The sequence below is a fragment of the Eurytemora carolleeae genome, unplaced genomic scaffold (assembly GCF_000591075.1).
Source record: "Eurytemora carolleeae unplaced genomic scaffold, Eaff_2.0 scaffold1562, whole genome shotgun sequence".
NCBI lineage: Eukaryota > Metazoa > Arthropoda > Copepoda > Calanoida > Temoridae > Eurytemora > Eurytemora carolleeae.
The window spans coordinates 1-17,180 of record NW_019397448.1 but is presented as its reverse complement, the minus strand read 5'-3'; the positions used below and the strand labels follow the sequence as shown (position 1 = coordinate 17,180).

General features: G+C 33.5%; 2 protein-coding genes across 7 annotated transcripts; both read right to left on the bottom strand.

Moving 5' to 3' along the window:
- Positions 1 to 2,421: 2,421 nt before the first annotated feature.
- LOC111714349 (uncharacterized) lies at positions 2,422 to 7,210 on the bottom strand. 3 transcript variants are annotated; one of them, XM_023489439.1, is made up of 9 exons: positions 6,875 to 7,210; positions 5,537 to 5,607; positions 5,406 to 5,478; positions 5,029 to 5,147; positions 4,845 to 4,945; positions 3,586 to 3,641; positions 3,411 to 3,464; positions 3,275 to 3,334; positions 2,422 to 2,660 (listed from the first exon to the last, which is right to left on the bottom strand). In XM_023489439.1, exons 2-9 carry the CDS (start codon positions 5,577 to 5,579, stop codon positions 2,447 to 2,449), a joined length of 720 nt encoding a protein of 239 aa, XP_023345207.1. In that variant the 5' UTR covers positions 5,580 to 5,607; positions 6,875 to 7,210; the 3' UTR covers positions 2,422 to 2,446. The 3 variants fall into 3 exon arrangements, with proteins under 3 accessions (XP_023345207.1, XP_023345208.1, XP_023345209.1); XM_023489440.1 differs by having other exon boundaries at positions 3,275 to 3,325; positions 6,875 to 7,202; XM_023489441.1 differs by lacking the exon at positions 3,411 to 3,464 and having other exon boundaries at positions 3,275 to 3,325; positions 6,875 to 7,209.
- A 634-nt stretch (positions 7,211 to 7,844) lies between these two features.
- On the bottom strand, positions 7,845 to 14,055 carry LOC111714348 (latrophilin-like protein 1). Of its 4 annotated transcripts, none has more exons than XM_023489434.1 (8): positions 13,989 to 14,055; positions 11,827 to 13,184; positions 11,494 to 11,584; positions 11,006 to 11,121; positions 10,857 to 10,946; positions 10,685 to 10,793; positions 10,480 to 10,567; positions 7,845 to 10,180 (listed from the first exon to the last, which is right to left on the bottom strand). In XM_023489434.1, exons 1-8 carry the CDS (start codon positions 14,026 to 14,028, stop codon positions 9,742 to 9,744), a joined length of 2,331 nt encoding a protein of 776 aa, XP_023345202.1. In that variant the 5' UTR covers positions 14,029 to 14,055; the 3' UTR covers positions 7,845 to 9,741. The 4 variants fall into 4 exon arrangements, with proteins under 4 accessions (XP_023345202.1, XP_023345203.1, XP_023345204.1 ...); XM_023489435.1 differs by having other exon boundaries at positions 11,827 to 13,181; XM_023489436.1 differs by having other exon boundaries at positions 9,724 to 9,833.
- Positions 14,056 to 17,180: the final 3,125 nt, after the last annotated feature.

Below are 17,180 nucleotides of genomic sequence, written 5' to 3'. Positions count from 1 at the left end.
CCTTGAATTCTTTGTTTTGATCTCCTCTCACTGCACTACATGGATTTGACGCATGAGATACGGCGGTTCCTAGGTCTATATATTTCTTGCATTTATCTGTCTAGGGATATCCTGTTCCTGGTGGTTTATCTGCCCTGAAGAAGTCAAGAAATGGAGACTGGGAAACCCAGGAACTTCTTCAACATGATGGAACTAAACTTTCCCAGGTACCAACCCAAAAGATTTTTCAGTAAATTGACTGTTTGCTTAATTTCAAAGATGGCAATGCCCTTTTCGCAATGTTACCCTTGAAACCTTTTTTGATCAGTATTGGGATAATATTGTTGTTTTCCTAGGTTTAAAAGTGTTTAATTTTGATAATTCCTACATATTTTTCTGCAGTAGAATGTGCAGTTCCCATATTTAGAAAAACCACAATTGAAAATAATCAGTTTTTGAAATTATAAATATTAATATGGAAATTGAAATCGTGAATTGGTGAATTAAGCATTGCTATCTTTGCATGCATGGGTGGACACAGGATTTCAGCCAGGGGGGGAGGGGGCGCGAGATAATATAATAATAATAATAGGAGCATAAAGACAAAAATAAATTACTAGAAAAGTTAAATTTGTAACAATATTAAAATTTTGATTTGCAAGTTTGAAGTTAGATAGTAACAATATTATAAGTTTTATTTCTTTCAAACATCTACATTTATCATTCACATTCAAGAGTTGATTTTTAATTCCTTTAAATAACTTTTAAATGGGGATCATATATGATTTATCAAACATTATTTTATCAATTTGGGAACATTTTATGTCTCAAAATCTCAGGGGGAGGGGGCAAAGGTACCCTCCCTCCACCTGTGGCCTCCCTTGTTTGCATGTGGGTTATAGAGTCACTTGAAATAACGCTGTTCGAACAGTCTCTTTTAAGATTTCAAAATTTCTCAAATTTTGTTTTTAGATTTCCCAGGGGGCTAGATTTGGCAAAACAGTGGTTCTTGGTTCTCCTTTCTCTCGGGGTATTCTTGTCTGTACTGTCTAATAGATGGAGAAATAACAAAATTTTCCTCTTTTAATTGATTAAATAGATAATTTGAAATAGAAATGTTTTTCCCTCATTTTTTCAGAATTATTAAGATTTGTTATATCGGTAAAAAAAGGGCTTCAAATTCAAATTCAAGTGTAAATAGACTCTTTTTTTAGGTTTAAGCGTGTAAAAATGTCATTTTGTATCAAATTGTATTTCAAAACATGTATTAACATTGTGAAAAAGAGCTTTATCAACTATCAACCCCAATCCCCTCAAAACATCCATAAAATAATCATCACAAAAAATTGGACCAAGATCAACATTAACCCCCATAATAAAGGGGGGAGGGGGGGATGAGGGTGTGATACCCCACTGGGGCCCAATCCCATTCAATGGGAGAGTACCTGCCTTCTCGACGGATCACACACCCCTCACCCCCATTCCCTTCCCAACATCCATACATCAATCATCATAAAACATTTGGACCAAGATCATCAAGGTTTGAAGGGGGAGGGGGGGATGAGTGCAGGATCCCCCACTGGGGCCTGATCCCATTCCAAGGGAAAGTACCTGCCTTCTCAACGGATCATGCACCCCTCACCCCCAATCCCTTGACATAAGCAACAAATAAAGAAACAACAACAAAATTACACAAGGATCATCTTTCAACACAAGACCAAATGATTAAAATTTCATCTATATTTAAATTTAAATTTAAATCGCGAGGAGGAAACCTAACAAATGATCAATTAATATTAGCCAAGGAGCATACATAACAAAATAGTTTATTACATCTGAAATCTTTAAGTTTTTCCAAAAGAGATGACTTAATTTTATATTTGAATTCATTCTTTCTATTTAAAGACTTAAGCTCAGGATTAAGATCATTCCAAAGAGTTGGGTATTTATAGAATGGAAATCGTTTAAGAGACTCTAAGTTTATTCTAATATTTTAGTCTTTATTGTTTCGTAGCTGATATTAACAATTTAATTGGTTAATTGGAAAATCCCCTTGCAATATCATAAATAAAGCATTATTCGTTACTGCATTAATTTCATTAATATCTTTTTAACTCAAGATACTTTGATTTAACTTGATTCGTTGTTTTAATTTAAAAATAAAATAAAACAATGGTTGCATATTCTGTTGCATAGAGACAATATGACCATTTTTAACAATGACCAAAAAGTAACGCCCCACCTGCAACGAAAAAACAAACTAAAACTAAAAAATACTTCTGTGTTAGTCTGTTTTTAACAACATATTGTCAAATAGTCAATGTCAGGAGTGAAAAAATCAGTTTCTTGTCTAGATAACTCAACATCTTGACTTGAAAGAGATTTTTGGACTCAATCTTATATTCTGTTCCTCATTCTCAATAATAAGATTGGAAAACGCAGTTTCTTGACAAGAAAACTCATTTATTTAACAGTAACTAGATAATCCTTCAGTAGAAAACTCTGTTTCAAGAGAATATACTTCATCTTGTTCACTGGATGGCTCGAATTCTTGACTTAGTGGCTTGGATTTTTGACTTTGATGACTTTGCTCAATTTTCCGAGGACTCCTCAATATCCTTCTTAATAGATTTTGCAGAGAGGTTAAATATAAATAGTCCCATAACTTGTAGTGTTCGTACCTAAATATTCAATCTTTCATTTATAGGAAATACAACTGTAAAGCTTTGGCAACTAAACTTAATGCTTGATGCACAAACACAGATATAATTAGTGCTGGGCACGTTCCGACTTTTTTTTAAATTGTTCCGTTCCGTTCTAGAACAAGGGCCATCAGCTAAATCGTTCCGTTCTTGTTCCTTTTTTATCGTTCCGTTCTCAATTTGTTCCATTCTGAGTAGAAGAGCGGTCTTCCTGTTCCGTTCTTGGCGTTCTTAGTTGAAGAACCATTGAATCCCTCTTGTTCTGTTCTTAATCATGACTGTTTCCATCCCCCTGAGTTTGTCTCGTCAGGAGTTTGTCTTTCAGGAGTTTGTCTTTTCAGGAGTTTGTCTTTCCGGAGTTTGTCTTTCAGGAGTTTGTCTTTCAGGAGTTTGTCACGGCGCCCTATTGTTCCACCAGGAACGTGCCCAGCTCTAGGTATAACACTAGATGTTGTCTTTTCAAGATTAAGGGGTTTTCCGTTCACAATAACCCTGAGGCAAAGGAGTTATGCACATGCGGCGTGGATCAGATCAGGCTCTCTCTCTCTCTCTCTCTATTGTAATTCAACACATGTACCCCCTGTTTTTTTTACCTAGTACAACATGATAATAACAAGTCTCTTAACTCTGCCCGAACCTGGAACCTAAGAGCTCTGTTTATTATTTTATTATAATTGCTAGAATTATCTTTAAATGTAGATAATGGTTTTTTTTCATTTTACACTGTACCTGTTCCAGAACAATGCAAACATATCTCTACAAAGCTCTGCCAGAACTTGCAACCTGAAAGTTTGGTCTATCATTAAGGTGTTTTTTTTAGACGCAAGAGTTCAATTACTTAGGTAGGATGATTGATAGAATTATTTTTATATATAGATAATGTCTTTTTCAATGTACAGTGTACCTGTTCCAGAACATTGTAATCATAGCTCTACATTTCTTCTTTCCCTCTGGCATGACCTGTTATACTAGAATTCTAAAAGTTTGTTTAATCTTAAAACTTTTCTTAATTTACTATTAATACTGAATATAATACTGTACACTTAGTGTACACTGTTCTTTTTTCCAAACACCCTATATTATTTATATATTTTCCCTAATGCATTTTCCCAAAGACATATTCCCAAAGGCAATTTCCCAATGGCAACTTCAAATGTAAATTTCCCAATTTGTAACTTCCCAAAGGTTAAGGTGGGCCCTCTGAGGCCTCACAGGCTGCAATGGGGATCAAGTACTGCAGAGGGTAGAATGGGCTAGGGAGCTGAGCGCTGTGACTAGAAAAGGCTAGGGACCAAGCCCTGCAGCTAGGATGGACCTGGGATGTCGCGGCTAGGGAAATTGCACATTTGGTAAGCTGCCACTTCAAAATATTCCCCTGGAAAGTTGTTGCTTGGGAAAATGCCTTCGAAAAAGTACCTAACATCCCCAAGACCACTTCATGGTTCTTTGCTTATTAAGCCTGAGCAAATAACAGTTAAAGAATTATGCTTTGAGCTTGGGCTGGGCAACTTTCATTTAACAAATGACAAGCTTTAAAAATTTAATGGAAGAGTCTGTTATCGATTTTAACTATATGTTAAAAAAGTCTGCCCTAGCTTTGGGTGGAAAAACTGAGAACAAATCCTGTTTCTCTTCTTTATAACACATACTTATTAATGCATTTACCAGAGGCAGCTTTTGATAGATCTTACTATAAGTAAAAAGTGAAACTAGTTAGGGATAAGAAACTAAGGTTCATCATCCTTGCAATTATAGGAGAAAGGAGCTAAGTTCTAAGTCAATAGAAACTAATGAAAAATTTCCAGAGCTAAATGGAAGAACTATTGGTTAAAAATTCTGAAGAAAAAAAAATGCTGTTCAAAAGACAAACAAGCTTACAAATTTAATAAATCAATAGTTTTTTTTTTAAATGTTGCTCATTGTTAAAAATTAAAACTAACCGTTACATAAAAGGAATATTTAAAAAGTAAAAGCATGCCCAGTGACAAGAATGGACATTAAGAGATCCTAATTGAGTTTAACTTGTCAAAGGGAATAAGTGGTATATGTTTGAACTAATTATGTTTAGCTTATAGAGGCAAAACATGTTTAAGAATGCATTTTTAAGAATTTCCACAAAAAGATTTTCAAAAGGTTGCCCCTGGCCTGAAATTTTAATTGTACCTTAGGGTCTTCAACAATACTGTAGAAAAATATGTAGAATCCAGAACAAGAATTCAGTATGACTGTTGCATATTGCTGAGTGGTATTAGTAGATAATAAACCTAACCCAAACAAGAATAGTGATAGGAAAAATCCATTAAAAATTAAAAATAAATGTTAATTGATTCAAATTTAGCATAATTACCAACAAACCAAGGAAGCCCAAGCAAAAAGGAAAGACGAAAAGTATTTTTAACCATAGTGTGAAACAGGAGCTTAGTCTCAGGCTTAGCATCAGTAATTCCTCCACTACGCTTGGAAATCCTCAAAATATTAATGAATTAGCAAGTTTCTTTTCACTGTACACTAGACCAAGTCAGTGTAACAGTGTACACAAATGAAAAAATAGACAATGACAAGGACAGGTTCAAGAAGGAGCATGAAGAATCCCATACTACTAGCCTGAAAAGATATGTAATTGCAAACTTGTCTTTTTTGGCTTTGAATGCTTGATTATTTTTATTTCACAACAAGACCAATCATTAAAACTTCTTAAATATTTAATTTTCAAAGAAAATGTACCTTATTCTAAGCACCTTATAACTAATGTCTAGCACAATAATAACCACTACAAAGTTAAAAAGCAGCACAAATCCTTAACAGTTTACTAGTATTATTACACAATATTCATGCAACTCTTTATTGTGTGTTACCTAAAGGAACTACTAAAGCAGAGATAGCACTGCCATGTAACATGCAGCTGTTAACACGATTCTCATCATTCCTGCAATTTTGCTTTAAAAGCAAAAGGTGACACATTTTGGCTTTTAATAACCAAAACTGCTAAGAGCCTGCAATTTAAAAGCTTCAACTCTAGTCGTAATTCCTTAAACCCAGCTTTAAGACCCAATCTTATAGACCAAACTCTAACAACAGATTGTGTCACATGATTGACAGCTGTGATATCTTAGGCTAAACTTAGTTAAGCCCAATAAAAATAAAACGGATCTTGGTTTTATGAACCTAACTCTTTGCAAAATTGTATGCAACTTAAATCTGAAAGCCCAAGCTGTAAATAAGGCCCAGCGACAGCGTACACCTGAGTTGTATTTTCTTGAACTTTTTAAATTGCAGGCTCTGTGTCCAAACTTTATGAATTTAAGCCGCGTCTCAAATCCCCCAAAACCGGTTTTAATTGAGCGCAGGCATAAATCTTGAAAAATTGAATACAATTTTAAGTGAAACCAACCATATTTGAGCCATGGCTTAAATTTAAGCTGCGGGTCAAATTCTTTGAATTCAGCCTCTGATATTTAATACAATTTAAAATGAAATGATAAATTTTTCTTCTAATTCTTAAACTTACTTTTGTGTGAAGATTATTTTATTAATGCAATTAAAAAATTTAAAATTATGTGTTTGACCTTTCAGCAAACAATTTTGTAATATCAAAAAAACTAACTAATAGTATTCAATGGTTCTGCAGTATTCATGCATATTGCATTTTGCATGATAATGATGGAAACTATTCATTTGACTATTTAGCTGAAATAAATTCTGAATTAATTAGATATGAATAGGGGTGTTTTCAAAACAAGAAGGTTTAAAAATGGTGATTTTCATAATATTATCCTGGCAAAAGCTCTGAGCCAATAATTCTGAGATTGCTGACACCTCTAAGGGGGAAGTCCCAAACTACTACTGGAGCTTGGTCTTAAAGTTGGATAGGAAAAAGAGGGTGTCCAAGGAGTATTGTGTAATAGCAGCACATTATATGCTGCAGGACATCTTGAGGACCAAAAATCAAGTTAAAACCTTAGTCCATATATTGATGCAATCATTGGACCAAAATCTGGCCTCAAATACCGGCCTCGCCACAGCGGGGCAGTATGAAATTAACAGTGTTCCAGAAATTTTTGCTGTTCAAAATTGTTTCTACTTGTTCCAATATGCATGCTTAAAATTATAATGCTCAAGGTAACAATTTATATGCTAAAAAGTTTAAAAGAATCATTCACATTTAGAATGTTAACAAGCTTACTAATATTTACCTCCTAAGGTAAGGCAAGCTGCTGGTTAACTGTCCTAGAGTACCAGTTAAAATCACTGAAACAAGTTTAAATTAGCACTCCTGGATGCAACAACAATTTGAGGTAGTGTTAAAAATGTATCATTTAGATTTTTCTCTAATTTAATCAGATTGAGAAAGTTGTTAACTAAAAGTATAAAATATTCAGTAATTCCTCAATGAAGGTGCTGTGGACCCCTCCTTTTGAAAAAGAGCAACCTACCATGACTATCTATCTTTCTTAATCTATCTTAATCCTAATCTATCTTATAGCTTATATTGTTTTTATCTTATTTGTTGATTGTGTTTTGTACATTTGTTATCATATTCTCAAATTAAAAAATATTCTTAGTGTAAATGCACAAAAAATAATGTAAATTGGACAGCTTGACCTGTAAAAAAGCATATGATGGAAAATCTAAACAAATATATTCAAATCATAATCTAAATTGAAAAGGCCCTAAAATCTGTCGAAAAATAATCATAAAAAAATATGCTTGAGTCTGCATTAAACTACCTGACACTGCCTAAGTGAAATAAAGGTGTAGAATTACTTGTCATGTTCACAAGGCTTAAAATTGCTTGGGAGTCAGGATAAACAACTTACACAGGAGAAACGGAGGGGATAAAAGGGGTTGTATTGATTAGTGATTAAATCTCAGCATATTGCAATTGTGTCCACCATATACTACATTTTATTTATAATGAAAGAGCAACTTACAGTCACCATCTATCTGTCTTAATCCACCTAGCCCTGAATAGCATATATTCTCCTACAGATTTCTCTTTTTAAGAAGGAAGGGTGGGGGTTCTACTAAAATTGTTTTATTCAAATAAAAAACAAATATCAGAAATCTTCTTGGTAGGAACCTCTTGCCCATAGCAGCTCCTGGCTCCACAGTTTGGAGGAGCACTGCGTTAAGTTGCCCCTTACTTATGTGGTATTCTGGGACCACATATTAGAACATCAAAAACGTGTATACTTAAATCAATAAATAGATGAGATTTCATTTCAAGTACTTTGACTTGTATAATCTATCATCTATGTAACCTGATGACATTGCAGATCGGGTCAGTCCTATCACCTGGGCCTAACACCTCATGCGCTGTCTATATCTTTGCAATCTGGCATTACTATACTTCAGCAAACTACATATATTAAGTATGCCTTGTATACTTGTATGCTCATACAAATCCAAACACCCAAGTAATAAATAAAGCTTTGTTTACATGTAATTATGTTTATTAAAACATCTAATAGTATAGTTATAAATGCAAACATAATCACATAAAGATCATATTATAATATTAGCTGTCAATCCCTTTATATACTTAAGGTCTCTCAGCTAGTTCTTTAATGATCTGATCAGTCAGGATATTATTGCGTGCAGATAAGATCATTATATCGATCAAACCTTCCACAATCTCCTGATCTTCTATTTTCCAGGTTTGCTGGGTTACCCGCTCCTTCATCTTATGGAGCAAGTTCCACACCTGGTTATACAAGCGAGAAATGACAACACTTCTGCTTATATCGGGATAGAGATTGAACTCTCTTTCCTAAGCTGACTCTGTGTCCCACAGTTTAGTGTCGGGGACCACAGGTGGCTGGCTGGAGTTGATACTTCCCTGCATAGTGGAGTTGAATGTTTGTATCTTCTCCGATAACTCGCCTAGGAAGTTATACATATCCTCCATCTCTCCTCGTCCTCCTTCAGCTCCACCTGCCACGACCTCTCCATCTGCGTCCTCATCCTCTGTACATCTGCAGGAACAGTAAAGATTGGGGCATTCCCGCTGATGAAGGGAGTAATGTCTGCTGGATCAACATCTCCGTCTGACCCCGTTTCTTCAACGTGAGTAGGGTTCTGTATGATAGCAGGAACCTGGTTCATCTTCTCCAAGGTAGATCTCGTTCAAAAGGATGCTCTCTGTATGCTGTCTGTGCGCTATATGTAGCACGGGTCCCTGGACAGCTATGTGCAGGGAGACTTGTGTCTACTCTGCAGGGGTCCGGGATGTACTGATCTCTCTGGCGTCCTGTTGGATTCAAGGGACTGTTCACTCATATAAAGAACAATCCGAAATACAACACTTATCCTACAGGAGAGTAGCGAAACATAGAATTTAAGCAGTAAACAAGAACTCCATCTTTAGCTTGTAGGTTCATCAACATCTCAGCTAAAATAAGGAAAACAAAAGTATAACCCCTGACAGGTATACAAGCCGTGCACAACAATACTGGTTTTTCAATTGCCTGTTTGTGAGGACTGGACTATTGTGGAATTCCACCTTATAGACACAACAGATAGAAGTAAGATTAGTAGCAATCTCAATCAATAAATTTTATGCCGAAAGCCAATACCTCTTTTATTTTTTGCAAACACTCCCTTTAAGGTAAAAAATTAGTATTTTATACACACTGTAATATCATTCAACATTTGAGTTTATCACAACTAAATTATACAAAGAGTAAATAAATAATCAATCAACATGCAATATTTTTTTTGTTTATTTATTTAAATAAATTATAATTCTATCTAGTAAACACTCTTGAACACATGATAATGATTTTTTTAAAACATTTATTGTTTTCATGAATTTTTATAAACTGGGAACAGGTTATAAAGTAATATTTCATTTTAATTATTCTTGTTTTCATTTCTCTCCTTCATCATATATTTTTTCTTATTTTGTTAGCTGTCCCTGGTTACGGCAATTTTGTCGAAACTAGAATTTCTTGACACTCTGCTCAGTTATTCATTTGGTGTTTTATTACGCAGCTGACACAAGTTTTTAAATGTAAAATGTTTCAATTTCCACATTCTGTTCAGGTAGCAGATATATAGCCTAGGGAGGAGGGAAGGGCGTGGATTGTAGAGCAGTTTCCTTAAATTTGTTTTCAGAATCCAATTTCCACAGAGCTGACTCAGCCAAGGAACCTGGTTTAGGCAAATGTTTCAAGTATACTATGCACATTGCACAGTTGTCTAAATAATGTAACCTAAAGCATCTGTTCACTGAGCAACCAACTTTAAGATGTAGATTGTGAAAGTGGGATGTGTAGTGGTTAAGAAGGAGGAAATTTAGGAGTGGCATATTAGGAATGTTCAAAAACCTGGTTTGCCACACTTTAGAGACTTTCCGTCTAATGTGGAACTGTGGTACCCATTGAATTTGCACCACATCATGCAAATGGGGAGTTGTATCTTTTTTCCAGGGGAGTTCAGAGATTTGTATGGGGAAATTAGTGCAAGTAGGGAGGTTTTCAGTTCCCGTCTCTGGCAACCTAGAGTTTGAGCTGACTAATACTTTTTTTTTCTCCTTGTTGAGACATTGCTACATAACAAAGGATAATCAAAATACAGTTATTGCATGGTGTTTTCTTAAAAATATTATCAGTGAACAATATTAAAAACATTGCAAAAAAACCCACTTTACAATTTCTCCTTTGTACAGATTTTTCATACTTTTCCCCCACTTTTCATTTAATTTAATATTATTTATGTTTTGTTTTTATTTTACAAGTTCTGGAATTTCAAGAGTAAAAGACATAATAAAATTAAGTGCATTTTTAAAGATACAAACCGTTGTAATTGCATCATAAGGATGATCTCAGTCAGCACCAGAAAGAAGCAGGAAAGGGAGAGTAGAGATATTGATAACTTACTCAAGGCTGAGGTATTATGTATAGGTAAAAACAATCTTAATTATTTTATTCAAATGATTTCTTTTTGATTAAATTAATGGTTTTTAAAATGAAAGATTTATAAGTTCTTCAAATAATATTTACTTGGATCATTGGCAGGAGCATTCCCTTCCCAGTCCAACATAGCTCCAAAGTTGGCACAATGATCACAAACACAAACTGCTTTGTCCAGAGTAGAAGAAACATAGTCAAACTAAACAAACAAATAATATTTATTAAAATCAAATTTTCTTTGATATTTTTTTTTGAGCCTAACCTTACATCCCAATGTGGACCAAGAACTAGTTGTAATATTCCAGAACACACAAGTAGGAGTACGGGGGACAAAAAGGCAAGTTGCTTGGTTCTAAAATAATCCTAGTAAGGAGCTTAGACAAGGTTTGTGAATATAAATAAAAGTTTTACCGAATGTGTTTGATGATCAAAAATTATAGTAACATCATTTTTCCATTTTGAGGTCTTGTTATTGATAGTAATTCCTATCAATTTTTTTCCAAATTTTCTCTCATTTATCATCATTCCTGTATGAATGTTTTACATGGTAAGGATGAAGCAGACTGTCTGGTCCATTGTAATACAATTTTTATTTACACCTTCCTATGAGGGGGGGGGGAGCATCTTTAAGTATCCATGTCAAGGGAAGGCAGAGATAATCATACGCAAGAAGCTGAAAAATTGGAGGACTTTGATGGTCTTATAAATCATCAAAAATGTAATAAATTGTCCCATTTTAAAAAAAAATTTTATTTGTACAGATCTATAACAATGTAACATTTTAAAATTTACATTATCTACTAAAAAGTATGATTATTTGTTAAAATAAAGAAACAGAGAACAATTTTACAAATCCTAAACTAAAAAATCAAAATTTGTTAAAATAAAATCTAACTTTCCTGTTAAAGTATTTGGAAATATTTCTTGGTCATTTGTAGTTCTAACCATAGTTGCAACAAGTACATCACAATCATAATCATCATCTTTCTCCTGATAAATAAAATATTTTTTAAGACCATGGACATTTTCTTATTTCCAAAGCCATCACTTCAAGTGATAAGTTTTTTCACATAAAATTACTTTGCTTGTAGTTTATTTTAATGATTTTTTTAATATACTAATCTCAACCAAATAATATTAATTATTATTATTTTTATTAATATTATTGTATTATTAATTTGTATTAATTAAAGTCCAGTGATTTAAATATGTTCTCATGAAAAAAAACTTACCTCTTCTTTTTTGGACGTAATACATATTGGGTCTGAATCAAAGTAAAAACATTCCTTTGCACTTTCAGTAATATTGAATTCCACTGTCCTTGAGGTTAAATGTATGTTTGAAAATTTAAATTCTTTCTTTGAAGAACAATTAGAGCAATTATTTTTAATTGCATAGAGATATCCAGTGTAGTCTAAAGCTTCAAGATAATCTGTTACAGTTTTGGATTTGTTTTTCAAGTCTGAAATTTCAGTCCATCCAACAGATTGGTTAAAAATTTCATTGATTGAGCTGACAAGATTAATTGTGAAATCATCATTGTCATTGTAGCTGTTGCTTTCTGTTCTCCTTAACTCAAGAACTTTTGGAAGAAGTTCTTCAAATTTTAATATTGTTCCACCCAGGGGAGGAGTACTTGTTAATTCCTTTAGACCATTATGAATTGTTTCTGATATGTCAAAAGCAGTCAAAATGTTAAACATTTCATCAATATTAGCTATCCAAGGATCAATGCAATTAGATCTGTCTGGTTCTGGGGTGTTAAAACGTCCCAGAGTTCTGTCGCAAAACCAAGAAGCTTGATTCTCACAAGGATCTGCACAAAAATCACAATTCTGATAAGCAAACTCATCGTATGTTGCATGCCATATTTTATTTCTAGAATCAATTTCTGAACATATGCCTGCTGCTGCTGTTGTTGTTGTTGTTGTTGTTGTTGATGTTGTTGGTTTTATTGTTGTTGTTGTTGGTTTTACTGTTGTTGTTGCTGGTTTTATTGTTGTTGTTCTATTTGGCCATATAGTTGTTGTTGTTGTTGATGTTGTTGTTTGTGGGGCTGTTGGTGCGTCTGTTGGATTAATGGTTATTGTATAATTGTTTGTTGTTGTTGTTGTTGCTGCTGTTGTTGCGTCTGTTGGTGTGTCTGTTGTTATGTCTGCTTGTTCCTCCTCTATTGTTATGTCCTCCTCAAGCAAAACAGGAAGGAAATCACCTAGTTTCCATAGAGAGTCTTCAGGAACTCCAAAGGCAGGACTTTCAAGTAGAAAACCATCAGATATTATCCTCGATATTTCTCCAGTAGATAAACTACTTAGCATATTGTCATTTAAATTGTCTATCCAAGGATCAGTGCAACCAGATCTGTCTGGTTCTGGGGAGTCAAAATCTCCCAAAGTTTCATCACAAAACCAAAAAGCTTCCTTTTCAATTTCCACCGAAGAACCTGCATAAAAAGGACCCAGAGTCAGAGAACAGCTTTTTTTGGTATACATCCCATACTCTCCAGTCCATAAAACACCTCTGGAGTCATATTTTGAACATGAGCCTTCTTCTGATAATGATTCCATCATATTTATTGATGATGCCTCTGCTAAAAGTAAGATAATGAAGATTAAACAAGAATAAAAATTAGATTTTTATGCAATGCTAATATTATTATCAGTAAAAAGCTGAAATTTGGTTTCCTATATTAGGGAACACTCCTTGCTTCCCAAATATCTGTTAAAATTATGGCCCATATTTTTTTTTAGAACCAGGGTTTTTTTTCATCGTTTGTTTTTCATTCTAGAACAAGAGCCTTTTGCTAGATTTTTGGTTTCTTGTTCGCTCTTATTCCAATAGTTCCATTCCCATTACACTCTTTGTGTTCTTGATCAAAAACGAATCCAACAATGGTTTTGGAGAATGGTTTCAAGAATGGTTCCAAAAAAAGGTGGAAAAAGAGAGGGCGATCCCCCCTCCTATTCCGGGAGGGAGATTTTGGGTTAAGTGAGGTAACTCGGCCACTAAACTGACAGAATTTACAATTATTCAGATAAATTAAAACTATTTAATTTTCACCATTTGTTTTTTCTCTAAATTGTTTTAAATGGGTTCCTGATAAAACAATTCCAGACCGTTCTTTTCAACCAATTACCGTTTTTTCTTTTATAAATTGTTTAAATATTTTTAAGAATGTGTTCTATGTGTTCAAAGGTATTGTTCTTGATAATTCTGTTTGCTCCTTGAGAAAGATCTAGAACTTTTACAGCAAATAAAAGCATGTTCCTTTTTTAAAATCTTGTTGGTTGTTAATCATATTTTTATTAAATGATACCATTTGTTTTGCATTTTTTATTACTATAAAAGTTGCACAAAGTTCTTAGTTTTGATTTTTTTATTCATAACAATTTACCTTGAAGTAAGCAGAGAACCGTTATAACTTTTAACAACATTTTAAAGCATAATATCTATGTATTAAAGATACATAAATACTTTTTAAAACTTGCAAATTTTCGACAGCAAATCTATCAACTACAAATATTACTTGGAGATAAAAGTTTAATTTTTGAATCTACACAATTTTTTAAATGCTATTCTATAAAAATTTGGTTTTTTATCAATCATTTACATCCTGTCAAATGCTTAGTTAAGCCTAATTTGGTATTAAATGAATTAAATGTATATTCTTTTGTTACTCAGTTGGGGAACTATAATACTTTCTCGCCTTTACAAACGAGCAGAAGGGGTTTGGGGCGGTTTCTGAATTGTAGAAACTGAGGAAAAGGCTTAATGCTCATTTTCTGCCTCATAGAATGCAAGAAAAAAACCAGGGTAATACAGAGTTGACAGATGAGTGCAGGCATTTCTTGTTGATTATTTTGTTTTCCTCTGTACTCCTATACAGGGTGTCCCAAAAAACATGGGAATTCAGTGACGAATTCGATATCGTCTTTTAAAATAATTCTTTGATTTAGTATAGTGATACCAACGGAGAAAATTGTAATCTGTAAGAGTTTCGTCTGCTATGTTCACATTTTGTTTGTTTATGTTTTGACTGCATATGGTTGTACTTAGTAAAACAATAAAATTGCAGTATACAAACAGAGTAAACTTGTCCGTCTTCACTGTTCACCTTGCATAGACAATATAGACACATCTTTACAGTCTTTTACACTTTTCATAAAATAAACTCTAGCAGACATAATAATATTATGGCTTTTGAAATTAGGTATTACAATGCTAATTCATAGCAAAGACAATATACAATTGGTCACTTAATTCCCATGTTTTTTTTGGACTCCCTGTAGTTACTGTTAGAAGCGCCTCTGCAAAGACCTAGGAAAGCTTGAGTTGAACTGCTTTCTATGAGACTATTGAAGCAAGTTCTAAGCTTTGCATTTATAAGCTTCTTTCTAATTTAGGCAAAAATGACCATAACACAGTTCTTGGCAGAAATTTATTTTCCATTTCAAATGATTGTTCTGTATATCTTTCTGATCTTATGTAAAATGTTATTTAAGAAACAAATGAATTACTTTGATGTCCCATTGGACCGGGTGCATGGAAATATATTGGACCGGGTGCATGGAAATTTCGGTTTTACAAGAACTTTTAAATATAAAAAGGAATAATTTCAATGTTGAAGGATTCAATGATTTTACAATAACTAAAAATGATTAATATGTTGTGTAATGAGTAATATTCAATGTTGCCTATTTGTGCATAATTTTGCATATTTTTCTTTTTTCTTTTGTATAACTATATACTCAAATTATTTAAACAGATTTAAACTACACCTAATCTTTACATCTTTATGTGTGAATAAATCTTTATAAAAATAATAATAATTTTCTTCTATGGTAACAAATTTGCATATTTGAAGTTATGAAGAAGTTATGAAGTTACTAAGAAAGACGTGAAAAAATGTGCTCTTAATTATTTTTATTACAAAGTTTTCATTGGACACCATGGATGTCTACTCTTGTGTTTTTTTGATTTTATCGATGAAAAATTATAGCAATGAAATGCAGAAATAATAAAAGCATAAATAAAAAAGTAGAAAAAGAGAAAAGTCTTAGAACAAGTCTTTTGCTCGCTTTTTATAAGGCAGAAAACAAGCATTAAGCCTTTTGCTTGTTTTTTATAATGCAGAAAACGAGCATTAAGCCTTTTGCTTGCTTTCTATAATGCAGAAAACGAGCATTAAGCCTTTTGCTTGTTTTTTTATAAGGCGGAAAACGAGCATTAAGCCTTTTGCTTGCTTTTATAAGGCAGAAAAACAAGCATTACGCCTTTTGCTTGTTTTTTATAAAGCAGAAAACGAGCATTAAGCCTAATGTTTGCTTGCTGTAAGGCAGAAAACCAGCATTAAGCCTAATGTTTGCTTTCTTTAAGGAAGAAAACCAGCATTAAGCCTTTTGCTTGTTTTTTATAAGGCAGAAAACGAGCATTAAGCCTTTTACTCGCTTTTTATAAGACAGAAAACGAGCATTAAGCCTTTTGCCCGTTTTTTTTAAGGCAGAAAACGAGCATTAAGCCTTTTGCTCGCTTTTTATAAGGCAGAAAACGAGAATTAAGCCTTTTGCTCGCTTTTTATAAGGCAGAAAACGAGAATTAAGCCTTTTGCTCGCTTTTTATAAGGCAGAAAACGAGCATTAAGCCTTTTGCTCGCTTTTTATAAGGCAGGAAACGAGCATTAAGCCTTTTGCTCGGTTTCTTCAGGGCAGAAACTGCCCCAATCCCCTTTTGCTCGTTTTTAAGGGCGGAAAAGTATTTCAGAACCCCAACTGTAACTCCTTAACAAGTTGCCTGCATATTGGCACTCACAGACAGGAATATTAACTGTAATCTATTTTGTGATGGGTTGACAGATCAAAAAAGTATTATCTCCTCCAAAGATAAGAGTAGAACGTCAAATCAAACAGTTTAAATAATTTGGAGATTATTTTTTTTGTAGATTATACAGAACTGGGGTTATCGAGTACAAGGTTCTAAATGGGTGTTTTTATTAAGTAAGGGGGAGCATGAAAGAACGAAGGAGGGGGAGGAGGGTTAGTTAATAATTCATAATATATTTTTTTGTTTTGTATACAATGCACTTAAAACTAACTTAAAAAATTAACTATAAATGAATGCATCGAAAAATAATTGATGACTATAGATTGTAATATTTGAATGATTTGTTTGAAACTAAATTGCAACTTTCTGAATTTGTATGGACGCTACGTTCTTCAGTATAAGTCGTTTTTAACAATTTTCTCCTTATAGACGCAAAACAGATAGAAGTAATTGATTAGCAGCGTTAAAAAGCGATTCTTTTGCCGTAAGCCTATACCTTCTTGTTAAACCCCAAAACTCGAGGCTTATGATATCAAGAAACCTTATGCAAATATGAATAAATTGCTACCGGCCTTGAACCCATCTTTGCGTCGCTAGAACGGAACTTGAACGCTGCAAAATACTCGTCCGATCTTCTACATATCTTCTGTAAGATCCAGCAATCAGGGTTTGTTCTAAATGATAAAAGAAATACAAATACGTGCGGGTTTATCTTTGAAATAAAATAAATATTATCAATATATAAATACGGTCATGTACTAGTAAA

What these genes read in the sequence shown, in the direction of transcription:
- LOC111714349 (XM_023489439.1), bottom strand. Translation starts at nt 5,579, where the DNA reads ATGTTACATGGCAGTGCTATCTCTGCTTTAGTAGTTCCTTTAG. An exon ending in TGCTTTAGTAGTTCCTTTAG is followed by an intron (nt 5,479 to 5,536) that starts GTAACACACAAT and finishes TAAACTGTTAAG; the next exon opens with GATTTGTGCTGCTTTTTAAC. An exon ending in TTATTATCATGTTGTACTAG is followed by an intron (nt 2,661 to 3,274) that starts GTAAAAAAAACA and finishes TTGAATATTTAG; the next exon opens with GTACGAACACTACAAGTTAT.
- LOC111714348 (XM_023489434.1), bottom strand. Translation starts at nt 14,028, where the DNA reads ATGTTGTTAAAAGTTATAACGGTTCTCTGCTTACTTCAAG. An exon ending in ATTTCCAAATACTTTAACAG is followed by an intron (nt 11,122 to 11,493) that starts GAAAGTTAGATT and finishes ACATTCATACAG; the next exon opens with GAATGATGATAAATGAGAGA. An exon ending in CTTATGATGCAATTACAACG is followed by an intron (nt 10,181 to 10,479) that starts GTTTGTATCTTT and finishes CTCAAACTCTAG; the next exon opens with GTTGCCAGAGACGGGAACTG.